At 53.0% G+C, this 13,997-nt stretch overlaps 1 protein-coding gene across 1 annotated transcript in view; it reads left to right on the top strand.

Moving 5' to 3' along the window:
• Nucleotides 1-13,997, top strand: part of LOC137380986 (inactive pancreatic lipase-related protein 1-like) — a 106,909-nt gene that overhangs the window by 55,732 nt on the left and 37,180 nt on the right. The window contains exons 5-8 of the mRNA XM_068053406.1: nt 2,624-2,758; nt 3,367-3,475; nt 4,020-4,139; nt 4,689-4,808. Of these exons, the coding sequence (XP_067909507.1) occupies nt 2,624-2,758; nt 3,367-3,475; nt 4,020-4,139; nt 4,689-4,808 (484 nt within the window). The remainder of the gene's footprint in view (nt 1-2,623; nt 2,759-3,366; nt 3,476-4,019; nt 4,140-4,688; nt 4,809-13,997) is intronic.

Here is a 13,997-nt window from a genome sequence, read left to right as displayed (position 1 = left end):
CAATCCAAAGTGTACCACAGTTCTTAGGAATTCAGTTCAATTCCTTAGTTTCTCAGTTATTTTCTGAGGAATAAAATTTCCTGGATCTGGACTTCCCAGCTTGAGCACAGAACTGCCTCAAAACAGAAACACCCCTGGTTCCTGATGGCTTCTTTGCTCCCGAGCCCAGCTGCTTTCAAAGCCAACTGCTTTCACAGAATCACAGAATTGTTACAGTGCAGAAGGAGGCCATTCAGCCCATCGTGTCTGTACCAGCTCTCTGAAAGAGCAATTCCCTCAGTACCATGCCCCTGCCTTCTCCCCGCAACCCTGCACATTCTTCCCTTTCATATAACTGTCTAATTCCCTTTTGAATGCTTCAATTGAACCTGCCTCCACCACGTTCTCAGGCAGTGCATTCCAGACCTTAACCACTCGCTGCGTGAAAAAGTTTTTCCTCATGCCACTTTTGCTTCTCTTACCAAATACTTTAAATCTGTGCCCTCTCGTTCTCGATCCTTTCACGAGTGGGAACAGTTTCTCTCTATCTACTCTGTCCAGACCCCTCAAGATTTTGAATACCTCTATCAGATCACCTCTCAGCCTTCTCTTCTCTAAGGAAAGCAGTCCTAACTTCTCCAATCTATCTTCATAACTGAAATTCCTCATCCCTGGAACCATTCTTGTGAATCTTTTCTGTGCCCTCAAATCTTTCCTCAAGTGTTCTCTGTGACCAAACAGCCTCTCTGAAGCCAACGGCTTTCCAAAAGCCAACTGCTTGTCTGTCAGCAGGCACACAAATCAAAACACCAACAGGCACCCCTGCATCATCTATCTCCATAGCAATTTGTTACACATGGGTTGTCCTAGATAGCAATGTAAACTAATTACTTCCAACTCCAAATCTTCTCTTTGTTCTGAGAAATCATAAGAATAATTTAAGGCTGCGTTTGCTGACAATGTAACTGCTAGGTGGCGCTGTACTTGCACATGCACAAATGCAGCCTCTACCACTGAAACGTTCGTGACTGTGACGTTCAGGTAGCTGCCAGGATTAGAGATGGTGCTGCTCAAGTTATCACAGGAAATGTTTATGGCTAGATCGTTCCAGCAAATTAACCTTACATTAAGTTGGATGGAAGCCCAGTAATATGCTACTATGTAGTTATAGGATACTAACTGTAATCCTCAGATCCATTGAATATTCCAGTAATCCTATTAAATACAAAAGGAATTTTATGATTGCATTTCCATTGGGAGATAGTGAATTGTCACCCTGATGGATGGAAAGGAAAATGGGGCAGAGTATAAAATATGCTGACAACTTGTTATTGTGATTCGATTATATGACTGATCAGGACTGATTTCACCCGAACGCAACCTCCAGCTCCTGCTCCACCAGCCGCTTCCCCCCCTCAGCCCCTCGCTCCAGACCTTGCTGCTCCCCCTGACTCCCGTGCCCGATTGTTCCCCTGTCCTCGGCACCCCGCTCTCCAGTCGCTCACTCCCCGCTTCCCCACTCCCCACTCTAGCCGCTAGCTCCATGCTGCACCACTTCCCTCTTCCCAGCCATTTGCTCCCATGTTTGATTGGTTTCAACGCACTGCCCGAAGAAGCAAGGGGTGATGGGGCGATGTAGGAGCAAGTGACCGAGAGGAGGGAAGCGGCGCGACTCAGAGCTGGTGGCTGGAGGGGGGGGGGGGTGGGCGGGAAAGTGAGGTGTGAGTGGCCGGAGAGGGGTGGCGAAGCGAGGAGCGGGGAACAATCGGCCGGGGGAGTTGGGGGGAGCAGCGAGGTCTGGAGCGAGCGGCTGAGGGGAGGAAGCGTCGAGGCCTGGAGCGAGGGAGGAGAGCTCCAGCCTCAAGTCTCCCATTCAGCTGCTCTCTCCAGCCGAGTGGGGGGATGGATGCTCGATGACACTGTATCGTGCATGCGCGATGATGTTGGCACTGCGCGGTGGCATCATCCTGCGCATGCGCCACTTAGTCCTAGCAAGATGCAGCTGCGCATCTGTGTAACTTGGCACTCTCTGATGACGTCAGCGGGTCGCTGCATTGTCAGGAATCACTTTGATAATTTAAACCCCTGACCGAGGCAGCTGCAGACACACTGTCTCCATCAACAAGTTTATAGAGGTTCTCATTGTGTTGGGTCTTTACAGTTTGCAATGTGACCTTACTGAATAAACATGGGTCACTCTTTGTTTTATTTCCACCCTAGGTTTGTTTGCCAATTTCTTAAATCAGGTGTTTTCATTTGTCTTATTAAAAAGAATTCGATTCCCAAATTAAAAGTTACCTCTAGAAAGTTAATACAAACCATGCACCAGGTGATTGGAAATATTGGAGGTAGGATAAAAGGCTGTTTGATTGGGCAGAGTTGTGGGAGATGGGTGGTGTCATGTGATGAAACCTCCAGGAATACATCCAATCAGAGTTGGAAGCCCCTACTTGGAAGAGGTAATGAGGGTGGTGGAGAGGCTGGTGTGGAGTGTAAACCCCGACATGGAGCCAGTGTGGAATGGCCTGTTCCTGTGCTGTAGATGCTCTGTATTTCTATCATCCCTCAGTGTGCATGCTGGGAAGTGGTGAGGTCACCAAGTTAACATCAGTGAATGAACTCAGACTGTTTTCTCCTCTTTGAGATGATTCTGCACGTGGATGCTGTGAACTGTATCTGCATTGACTGGAAGGGGGGGTCGCAATGTTCATACAGTCAGGCTGCTCAGAACATTCGGGTGGTGGGAGCAGAAATCGCATATTTCCTGGATTCTCTGGAGGTGAGTGATAAACCATTACCAAAAACTCTATAGAACAAGAGTGGACATCCTATAGAATAAGGTCTAATAATCTGACAGAGCAGGACTAATTGCCCTATTGAATAAGGGGATAGCCATATTATAGAACTGAAGCAAAACCCTCTAGGACAGGGTCATTTGTCTGATAGAGCCAGAGTCGTCACCCTGTAGTGTGTAGAGAAAATATAATCACCCTATTGATCAGGCGTAGTAATCTTATCAGACTGGGTAATTGTCTTATTAGATATAACAACCCCTATTGAACAGGTCAAACAAACCTCATGGTTTTTGATTCAAGTACCTTAAATCATGCACCTTGGAACGAGATAGTAATTGTTTGGATGAGGAGGTGAAGGGGAAGTGGGCACACGCAATGAGCTATATGGCTCCTGTTAGATTCAGGAGACCTTATATCTGGGCTGGATTCAAATCCTGCTCCCAGAATATTGTAAAGTTCTGCTGGATTGCATTGAGAGGAGAAGTACAGAGGAAGAGTTCACATAGAGAATGGGATTGCGTTTCCTCTAAACTACAAAGTTCACTCCAAATATCTGTGGATTTACCTTCCTGCTTCTCTTCCTATGCCTCAGAATAACTACAATTACACCTTGTCTGATGTGTACCTGGTGGGACACAGTCTGGGTGCTCACACTGCTGGGGAAGCTGGCAAGAGGAAACCAGGCATTGCTCGTATTACAGGTAATTCATCCTATTCTCACATCCCACATTAGCACAACCATTGGTCCAATGGAATCCCAAATAATGGGAGTCAAAGAGAAAGGCTTCGACCCATTCAGGTTCTATGCAATGGCAGTGACTGGGAATGGGTTTAATCATTGGGTTACTATTCAATGTGAGTTTGTTTATTTATTCATTCCTGAGATGTGGGCGTCACTGGCCAGGCCAGCACTTATTGCCCATCCCTAATTGCCCTTGAGAAGGTGGTGGTGAGCTGCCTTCTTGAACTGCTGCAGTCCATGTGAGGTAGGTACACCCACAGTGCTGTTAGGAAGGGAGTTCCAGGATTTTGACCCAGCGACAGTGAAGGAACGGCGATATAGTTCCAAGTCAGGATGGTGTGTGACTTGGAGGGGAACTTGGGAATGAATGGGGATGGAGATGATCAGTTGGGATACTATTTGGTGGGAGTGAATGGGAAGAAGCTCAGTTATCAACGTGGGATTAAACCCTCATTTTGTGATGTCTGTAAAAGCAATTCACAGATCCCAGAATTATTCCACAGGGCTTGATCCTGTCGAGGCGTACTTCCAGAACACTCCACTTGAAGTCCGACTGGATCCCACTGACGCATCATTTGTTGATGTGATTCACACGGATGGCTCATCCCAGTTCCCCAGAGTTGGTAAGTGCCATTGCTGAAAGAGTTAAAGGGAGACAGTAGAGGCTACTGGACTTACAGCAAAGGCCGTACAGCCTATTGGGCTTGTAACAGGGAAGTTATTGAGCCCTGAGTCTGGGAAAGAATCACTTAAGAGATGATCTGATGAATGATGAAGGTGCAGGAAGAAAGAGGACTGGGGAATTGGAGCTCGGAGAAGCAAAAACGGAGAGTAGAGTTGAGAATAAAGAGAGGAGTAAGATTGTGAAAGATAGTGAAGGAGAAAGAAAGAGGGAAAGAGCGAGCATGAAAGAGTAAGTGCAGGAGACAGAGATAAAGAGAAAATGAAAGAGACAGACAAAGAGAGAGAGAAGACAGACAGAGAGACAGAGATAGACAGAGAGAGAGAGGGAGACAAAGGGGGACAAATTCAGAAGGACAGCGTGAGACAGCGTTGGAGGCGAGTGGTGGCTGAGAGATCAGAGGACTGGTCTTTTGTTGTATGGAATCTGGGAGGGTGAGGGAGTGGATGTGTCTCTGTGCACCAGTGTGAATACTTGCCTCCTGTTGTAGGGCTCGGGATGATTCAGGCCTGTGGACATGTGGACTTCTATCCGAACGGTGGGGAGAATATGCCAGGCTGCAGCAAGAATATTCTTTCAACCATCCTAGACATTGAAGGGATCTGGGAAGGTGAGTAACAGGGGGTGTGACTGTTCCTCAGAAAGACATTGCTGGTGGGAGCACCGCTCGGTGTGCTGGTATTGCTGGTGGGAGCACTGCTCGGTGTGCTGGTATTGCTGGTGGGAGCACTGCTCAGTGTGATGGTATTGCTGGTGGGAGCACTGCATGGTGTGCTGGTACTGCTGGTGGGAGCACTGCTCAGTGTGATGGTATTGCTGGTGGGAGCACTGCTCAGTGTGATGGTATTGCTGGTGGGAGCACTGCGTGGTGTGCTGGTATTGCTGGTGGGAGCACTGCTCGGTGTGCTGGTATTGCTGGTGGGAGCACTGCTCAGTGTGCTGGTATTGCTGGTGGGAGCACTGCTCGGTGTGCTGGTATTGCTGGTGGCAGCACTGCTCAGTGTGCTGGTATTGCTGGTGGGAGCACTGCTCGGTGTGCTGGTATTGCTGGTGGGAGCACTGCTCAGTGTGATGGTATTGCTGGTGGGAGCACTGCTCAGTGTGATGGTATTGCTGGTGGGAGCACTGCGTGGTGTGCTGGTATTGCTGGTGGGAGCACTGCTCAGTGTGATGGTATTGCTGGTGGGAGCACTGCTCAGTGTGATGGTATTGCTGGTGGGAGCACTGCGTGGTGTGCTGGTATTGCTGGTGGGAGCACTGCTCAGTGTGATGGTATTGCTGGTGGGAGCACTGCGTGGTGTGCTGGTATTGCTGGTGGGAGCACTGCTCGGTGTGCTGGTATTGCTGGTGGGAGCACTGCTCAGTGTGCTGGTATTGCTGGTGGGAGCACTGCTCGGTGTGCTGGTATTGCTGGTGGGAGCACTGCTCAGTGAGCTGGTATTGCTGGTGGGAGCACTGCTCGGTGTGCTGGTATTGCTGGTGGGAGCACTGCTCAGTGTGCTGGTATTGCTGGTGGGAACACCGCTCGGTGTGCTGGTATTGCTGGTGGAGGCACTGCTCGGTGTGCTGGTATTGCTGGTAGGAGCACTGCTCGGTGTGTTGGTATTGCTGGTAGGAGCACTGCTCGGTGTGCTGGTATGGCTGGTGGGAGCACTCTGCGGTGTGCTGGTATTGCTGGTGGGAGCACTGCTCGGTGTGCTGGTATTGCTGGTGGGAGCACTGCTCGGTGTGCTGGTACTGCTGGTGGGAGCACTGCTCGGTGTGCTGGTATTGCTGGTGGGAGCACTGCTCGGTGTGCTGGTATTGCTGGTGGGAGCACTGCTCCGTGTGCTGGTATTGCTGGTGGGAGCACTGCTCCGTGTGCTGGTATTGCTGGTGGGAGCACTGTTTGGTGTGCTGGTATTGCTAGTGGGAGCACTGCTGGGTGTGCTGGTACATCTGGTGGGAGCACGGCTCAGTGTACTGGTATTGCTGGTGGGAGCACTGCTCGGTGTGCTGGTATTGCTGGTGGGAGCACTGCTCGGTGTGCTGGTGGGAGCACTGCTCGGTGTGCTGGTATTGCTGGTGGGAGCACTGCGTGGTGTGCTGGTATTGCTGGTGGGAGCACGGCTCAGTGTGCAGGTATTACTGGTGGGATCACCGCACAGTATGCTGGTACTGCTGGTGGGAGCACTGTTCGGTGTGCTGGTACTGCTGATGGGAGCACCCTGCGGTGTGCTGGTATTGCTCGTGGGCGCACTGCGTGCTGTGCTGGTATTTCTGGTGGGAGGATGGCTTGGTGTGCTGGTATTGCTGGCGAGAGTAATGCGTGGTGTGCTGGTATTGCAGATGAAAGCACTGTGAGGTGTGCTGGTTTTGCTGGAGGGAGCACTGTTTGGTGTGCTGGTATTGCTGGTGGGATCACCGCACAGTGTGCTGGTATTGCTGGTGGGAGCACTGCTCGGTGTGCTGGTATTGCTGATGGGAGCACTGCTCGGTGTGCTGGTATTGCTGGTGGGTGCACTGCCTGGTGTGATGGTATTGCTTGTGGGAGCACCGTGTGGTCTGCTGGTATTGCTGATGGGAGCACTGCGTGGTGTGCTGGTATTGTTGGTGGGAGCACGGCTCAGTGTGCTGGTATTGCTGGTGGGATCACCGCTCAGTATGCTGGCACTGCTGATGGGAGCACCCTGCGATGTGCTGGTATTGCTCGTGGGAGCACTGCGTGCTCTGCTGGTATTTCTGGTGGGATGATTGCTCAGTGTGCTGGTATTGCTGGTGGGATCACCGCTTTGTGTGCTGGTATTGCTGGTGGGAGCACTGTGTGGTGTGCTGGTATTGCTGATGGGAGCACTCTGTGGTGTGCTGGTATTGCTGGTGGGATCACCGCTTTGTGTGCTGGTATGGCTGGTGGGAGCACTGCTCGGTGTGCTGGTAATGCTGATGGGATCACTGCTCAGTGTGCTGGTATTGTTCCTGGGAACACTGCCTGGTGTGCTGGTATTGCTGGTGGGAGCACTCTGCGGTGTGCTGGTATTGCTGGTAGGAGCACTGTGTGGTGCACTGGTATTGCTGTTGGGAATTCTGCTCATTGTGCTGGTATTGCTGGTGGGATCTCAGCTCGGTGTGCTGGTATTGCTGGTGGTAGCACTGCTTGGTGTGATGGTATTGCTGGTGGGATCTCAGCTCGGTGTGCTGGTATTGCGGGTGGAAGCACTGCTTGGTGTGCTGGTATTGCTGATGGGATCACTGCTCGGTGTGCTGGTTTTGCTGATGGGAGCAATTTGTGGTGTGCTGGTATTGCTGGTGGGAGCAACACTCAGTGTGCTGGTATTGCTGGTGAGAGCGCTGCATGGTGTACTGGTATTGCTGGGGGGAGCACTGCTCAGTGTGCTGGTGTTGCTGGTGGGAGCACTGCTCAGTGTGCTGGTATTGCTGGTGGAAGCCCTGTGCGGTGAGCTGGTATTGCTGGTGGGAGCACTGCTCGGTGTGCTGGTATTGCTGGGGAGAGCCCCCTGCGGTGTGCTGGTATTGCTGGTAGGAGCACTGCACGGTGTGTTGGTATTGCTGGTGGAGGCACTGCTCGGTGTGCTGGTATTGCTGGTGGGAGCACGGCTCAGTGTACTGGTATTGCTGGTGGGAGCACGGCTCAGTGTACTGGTATTGCTGGTGGGAGCACTGCTCGGTGTGCTGGTATTGCTGGTGGGAGCACTGTGTGGTGTGCTGGTTTTGCTGGTGGGAGCACGGCATGGTGTGCTGGTATTGCTGGTGGGAGCACCGCTCGGTGTGCTGGTATTGCTCATGGGAGCACTCTGTGGTGTGTTGGTATTGCTAGTGGGAGCAGTGTGTGGTGTGCTGGTATTTCTGGTGAGAGCAGTGTGTGGTATGCTGGTATTTCTTGTGGGAGCACTGTGTGGTGTGCTGGTATTTCTGGTGGGAGCACTGTGTGGTGTGCTGGTATTGCTGGTGGGAGAAGTGTGTGGTGTGCTGGTATTTCTGGTGGGAGCAGTGTCTGGTGTGCTGGTATTGCTGGTGAGAGCAGTGTGTGGTGTGCTGGTATTTCTGGTGGGAGCAGTGCGTGGTGTGCTGGTATTTCTGGTGGGAGCAGTGTGTGGTGTGCTGGTATTGCAGGTGGGAGCAGTGTGTGGTGTGCTGGTATTCCTGGTGGGAGCAGTGTGTGTTGTGCTGGTATTTCTGGTGGGAGCACTGCATGGTGTGCTGGTTTTGCTGGTGGGAGCACTGTCTGGTGTGCTGGTTTTGCTGGTGGGAGCAGTGTGTGGTGTGCTGGTTTTGCTGGTGGGAGCACTGTGTGGTGTGCTGGTTTTGCTGGTGGGAGCACTGCATGGTGTGCTGGTATTGCTGGGGGGAGCAGTTTGTGGTGTGCTGGTATTGCTGGTGGTTGCAGTGTGTGGTGTGCTGGTATTTCTGGTGGGAGCAGTGTGTGGTGTGCTGGTATTGCTGGTGGGAGCAGTGTGTGGTGTGCTGGTATTTCTGGTGGTTGCAGTGTGTGGTGTGCTGGTATTGCTGGTGGGAGCAGAGTGTGGTGTGCTGGTATTTCTGGTGGGAGCAGTGTGTGCTGTGTTGGTATTTCTGGTGGGAGCAGTGTGTGGTGTGCTGGTATTTCTGGTGGGAGCAGTGTGTGGTGTGCTGGTATTTCTGGTGGGAGCAGTGTGTGGTGTGCTGGTATTTCTGGTGGCAACCGTGTGTGGTTTGCTGGTATTGCTGGTGGGAGCAGTGTGTGGTGTGCTGGTATTGCTGGTGGGAGCAGTGTGTGGTGTGCTGGTATTTCTGGTGGGAGCAGTGTGTCGTGTGCTGGTTTCTGCTATTGGGAGCACTGTGTATTGTGCTGGTTTTCCTGGAGGAGCACTGTGTGGTGTGCTGGTATTGCTGGTGGGAGCACTGTGTGGTGTGCTGCTATTGCTGGTGGGAGCACTGTGTGGTGTGCTGGTTTTGCTGGTGGGAGCACCGCTCAGTGTGCTGGTATTGCTGATGGGAGCACAGCTCGGTGTGCTGGTATTGCTGGTGGGAGCAGTGTGTGGTGTGCTGGTATTGCTGGTGGTTGCAGTGCGTGGTGTGCTGGTATTTCTGGTGGGAGCAGTGTGTGGTGTGCTGGTATTGCTGGTGGGAGCAGTGTGTGGTTGCTGGTATGCTGGTGGGAGCAGTGTGTGGTGTGCTGGTGTTTCTGGTGGGAGCAGTGTGTGGTGTGCTGGTATTGCTGGTGGGAGCAGTGTGTGGTGTGCTGGTATTTCTGGTGGGAGCAGTGTGTGGTGTGCTGGTATTGCTGGTGGATGCAGTGTGTGGTGTGCTGGTATTGCTGGTGGATGCAGTGTGTGGTGTGCTGGTATTTCTGGTGGGAGCAGAGTGTGGTGTGCTGGTATTTCTGGTGGGAGCAGTGTGTGGTGTGCTGGTATTTCTGGTGGGAGCAGTGTGTGGTGTGTTGGTATTTCTGGTGGGAGCAGTGTGTGGTGTACTGGTATTTCTGGTGGGAGCAGTGTGTGGTGTGCTGGTATTTCTGGTGGGAGCAGTGTGTGGTGTGCTGGAATTTCTGGTGGGAGCAGTGTGTGGTGTGCTGGTATTTCTGGTGGGAGCAGTGTGTGGTGTGCTGGTATTTCTGGTGGCAGCCGTGTGTGGTTTGCTGGTATTGCTGGTGGGAGCAGTGTGTGGTGTGCTGGTATTGCTGGTGGGAGCAATGTGTGGTGTGCTGGTATTGCTGGTGGGAGCAGTGTGTGGTGTGCTGGTATTTCTGGTGGGAGCAGTGTGTCATGTGCTGGTTTCTGCTTTTGGGAGCAGTGTGTGGTGTGCTGGTATTTCTGGTGGGAGCAGTGTGTCGTGTGCTGGTTTCTGCTTTTGGGAGCAGTGTGTGGTGTGCTGGTTTTCCTGGAGGAGCACTGTGTGGTGTGCTGCTATTGCTGGTGGGAGCACTGTGTGGTGTGCTGGTTTTGCTGATGGGAGCACCGCTCAGTGTGCTGGTATTGCTGATGGGAGCACAGCTCGGTGTGCTGGTATTGCTGGTGGGAGCAGTGTGTGGTGTGCTGGTATTGCTGGTGTTTGCAGTGGGTGGTGTGCTGGTATTTCTGGTGGGAGCAGTGTGTGGTGTGCTGGTATTGCTGGTGGGAGCAGTGTGTGGTGTGCTGGTATTGCTGGTGGTTGCAGTGTGTGGTGTGCTGGTATTTCTGGTGGGAGCAGTGTGTGGTGTGCTGGTATTGCTGGTGGGAGCAGTGTGTGGTGTGCTGGTATTGCTGGTGGTTGCAGTGCGTGGTGTGCTGGTATTTCTGGTGGGAGCAGTGTGTGGTGTGCTGGTATTGCTGGTGGGAGCAGTGTGTGGTTGCTGGTATTGCTGGTGGGAGCAGTGTGTGGTGTGCTGGTGTTTCTGGTGGGAGCAGTGTGTGGTGTGCTGGTATTGCTGGTGGGAGCAGTGTGTGGTGTGCTGGTATTTCTGGTGGGAGCAGTGTGTGGTGTGCTGGTATTGCTGGTGGATGCAGTGTGTGGTGTGCTGGTATTGCTGGTGGATGCAGTGTGTGGTGTGCTGGTATTTCTGGTGGGAGCAGAGTGTGGTGTGCTGGTATTTCTGGTGGGAGCAGTGTGTGGTGTGCTGGTATTTCTGGTGGGAGCAGTGTGTGGTGTGCTGGTATTTCTGGTGGGAGCAGTGTGTGGTGTACTGGTATTTCTGGTGGGAGCAGTGTGTGGTGTGCTGGTATTTCTGGTGGGAGCAGTGTGTGGTGTGCTGGAATTTCTGGTGGGAGCAGTGTGTGGTGTGCTGGTATTTCTGGTGGGAGCAGTGTGTGGTGTGCTGGTATTTCTGGTGGCAGCCGTGTGTGGTTTGCTGGTATTGCTGGTGGGAGCAGTGTGTGGTGTGCTGGTATTGCTGGTGGGAGCAATGTGTGGTGTGCTGGTATTGCTGGTGGGAGCAGTGTGTGGTGTGCTGGTATTTCTGGTGGGAGCAGTGTGTCATGTGCTGGTTTCTGCTTTTGGGAGCAGTGTGTGGTGTGCTGGTATTTCTGGTGGGAGCAGTGTGTCGTGTGCTGGTTTCTGCTTTTGGGAGCAGTGTGTGGTGTGCTGGTTTTCCTGGAGGAGCACTGTGTGGTGTGCTGCTATTGCTGGTGGGAGCACTGTGTGGTGTGCTGGTTTTGCTGATGGGAGCACCGCTCAGTGTGCTGGTATTGCTGATGGGAGCACAGCTCGGTGTGCTGGTATTGCTGGTGGGAGCAGTGTGTGGTGTGCTGGTATTGCTGGTGTTTGCAGTGGGTGGTGTGCTGGTATTTCTGGTGGGAGCAGTGTGTGGTGTGCTGGTATTGCTGGTGGTTGCAGTGTGTGGTGTGCTGGTATTTCTGGTGGGAGCAGTGTGTGGTGTGCTGGTATTGCTGGTGGGAGCAGTGTGTGGTGTGCTGGTATTTCTGGTGGGAGCAGTGTGTGGTGTGCTGGTATTGCTGGTGGGAGCAGTGTGTGGTGTGCTGGTATTGCTGGTGGGAGCAGTGTGTGGTGTGCTGGTATTGCTGGTGGGAGCAGTGTGTGGTGTGCTGGGATTTCTGGTGGGAGCAGTGTGTGGTGTGCTGGTATAGCTGGTGGGAGCAGTGTGTGGTTTGCTGGTATTGCTGGTGGGAGCAGTGTGTGGTGTGCTGGTATTTCTGGTGGGAGCAGTGTGTGGTGTGCTGGTATTGCTGGTGGGAGCAGTGTGTGGTGTGCTGGTATTTCTGGTGGGAGCAGTGTGTGGTGTGCTGGTATTGCTGGTGGTTGCATTGTGTGGTGTGCTGGTATTGCTGGTGGGAGCAGTGTGTGTTGTGCTGGTATTGCTGGTGGGAGCAGTGTGTGGTGTGCTGGTATTGCTGGTGGGAGCAGTGTGTGGTGTGCTGGTATTTCTGGTGGGAGCAGTGTGTAGTGTGCTGGTATTGCTGGTGAGAGCAGTGTGTGTTGTGCTGGTATTGCTGGTGGGAGCAGTGTGTGGTGTGCTGGTATTGCTGGTGGTTGCAGTGTGTGGTGTGCTGGTATTGCTGGTGGGAGCAGTGTGTGGTGTGCTGGTATTTCTGGTGGGAGCAGTGTGTGGTGTGCTGGTATTTCTGGTGGGAGCAGTGTGTGGTGTGCTGGTATTGCTGGTGGTTGCAGTGTGTGGTGTGCTGGTATTGCTGGTGGTTGCAGTGTGTGGTGTGCTGGTAGTTCTGGTGGGAGCAGTGTGTGGTGTGCTGGTATTGCTGGTGGTTGCAGTGTGTGGTGTGCTGGTATTGCTGGTGGGAGCAGTGTGTGGTGTGCTGGTATTGCTGGTGGGAGCAGTGTGTGGTGTGCTGGTATTTCTGGTGGGAGCAGTGTGTGGTGTGCTGGTATTTCTGGTGGGAGCAGTGTGTGGTGTGCTGGTATTGCTGGTGGTTGCAGTGTGTGGTGTGCTGGTATTGCTGGTGGGAGCAGTGTGTGGTGTGCTTGTATTGCTGGTGGTTGCAGTGTGTGGTGTGCTGGTATTGCTGGTGGGAGCAGTGTGTGGTGTGCTGGTATTGCTGGTGGTTGCAGTGTGTGGTGTGCTGGTATTGCTGGTGGGAGCAGTGTGTGGTGTGCTTCTATTGCTGGTGGGAGCAGTGTGTGATCTGCTGGTATTTCTGGTGGGAGCAGTGTGTGGTGTACTGGTATTTCTGGTGGGAGCAATGTGTGGTGTGCTGGTATTTCTGGTTGGAGCAGTGTGTGGTGTGCTGGTATTTCTGGTGGGAGCAGTGTGTGGTGTGCTGGTATTTCTGGTGGGAGCAGTGTGTGGTGTGCTGGTATTTCTGGTGGGAGCAGTGTGTGGTGTGCTGGTATTGCTGGTGGTTGCAGTGTGTGGTGTGCTGGTATTTCTGGTGGGAGCAGTGTGTGATCTGCTGGTATTTCTGGTGGGAGCAGTGTGTGGTGTACTGGTATTTCTGGTGGGAGCAATGTGTGGTGTGCTGGTATTTCTGGTGGGAGCAGTGTGTGGTGTGCTGGTATTTCTGGTGGGAGCAGTGTGTGGTGTGCTGGTATTTCTGGTGGGAGCGGTGTGTGGTGTGCTGGTATTTCTGGTGGGAGCAGTGTGTGGTGTGCTGGTATTGCTGGTGGTTGCAGTGTGTGGTGTGCTGGTATTGCTGGTGGGAGCAGTGTGTGGTGTGCTGGTATTTCTGGTGGGAGCAGTGTGTGGTGTGCTGGTATTGCTGGTGGATGCAGTGTGTGGTGTGCTGGTATTGCTGGTGGATGCAGTGTGTGGTGTGCTGGTATTTCTGGTGGGAGCAGAGTGTGGTGTGCTGGTATTTCTGGTGGGAGCAGTGTGTGGTGTGCTGGTATTTCTGGTGGGAGCAGTGTGTGGTGTGCTGGTATTTCTGGTGGGAGCAGTGTGTGGTGTACTGGTATTTCTGGTGGGAGCAGTGTGTGGTGTGCTGGTATTTCTGGTGGGAGCAGTGTGTGGTGTGCTGGAATTTCTGGTGGGAGCAGTGTGTGGTGTGCTGGTATTTCTGGTGGGAGCAGTGTGTGGTGTGCTGGTATTTCTGGTGGCAGCCGTGTGTGGTTTGCTGGTATTGCTGGTGGGAGCAGTGTGTGGTGTGCTGGTATTGCTGGTGGGAGCAATGTGTGGTGTGCTGGTATTGCTGGTGGGAGCAGTGTGTGGTGTGCTGGTATTTCTGGTGGGAGCAGTGTGTCATGTGCTGGTTTCTGCTTTTGGGAGCAGTGTGTGGTGTGCTGGTATTGCTGGTGGGAGCAATGTGTGGTGTGCTGGTATTGCTGGTGGGAGCAGTGTGTGTTGTGCTGGTATTGCTGGTGGGAGGAGTGTGTGGTGTGCTGGTATTGCTGGTGGTTGCAGTGTGTGGTGTGCTGGTATTGCTGGTGGGAGCAGTGT

Source organism: Heterodontus francisci, chromosome 20 (genome assembly GCF_036365525.1).
Source record: "Heterodontus francisci isolate sHetFra1 chromosome 20, sHetFra1.hap1, whole genome shotgun sequence".
Taxonomy (NCBI): Eukaryota; Metazoa; Chordata; class Chondrichthyes; order Heterodontiformes; family Heterodontidae; genus Heterodontus; species Heterodontus francisci.
This window is presented reverse-complemented; position numbering and strand designations above follow the sequence as displayed.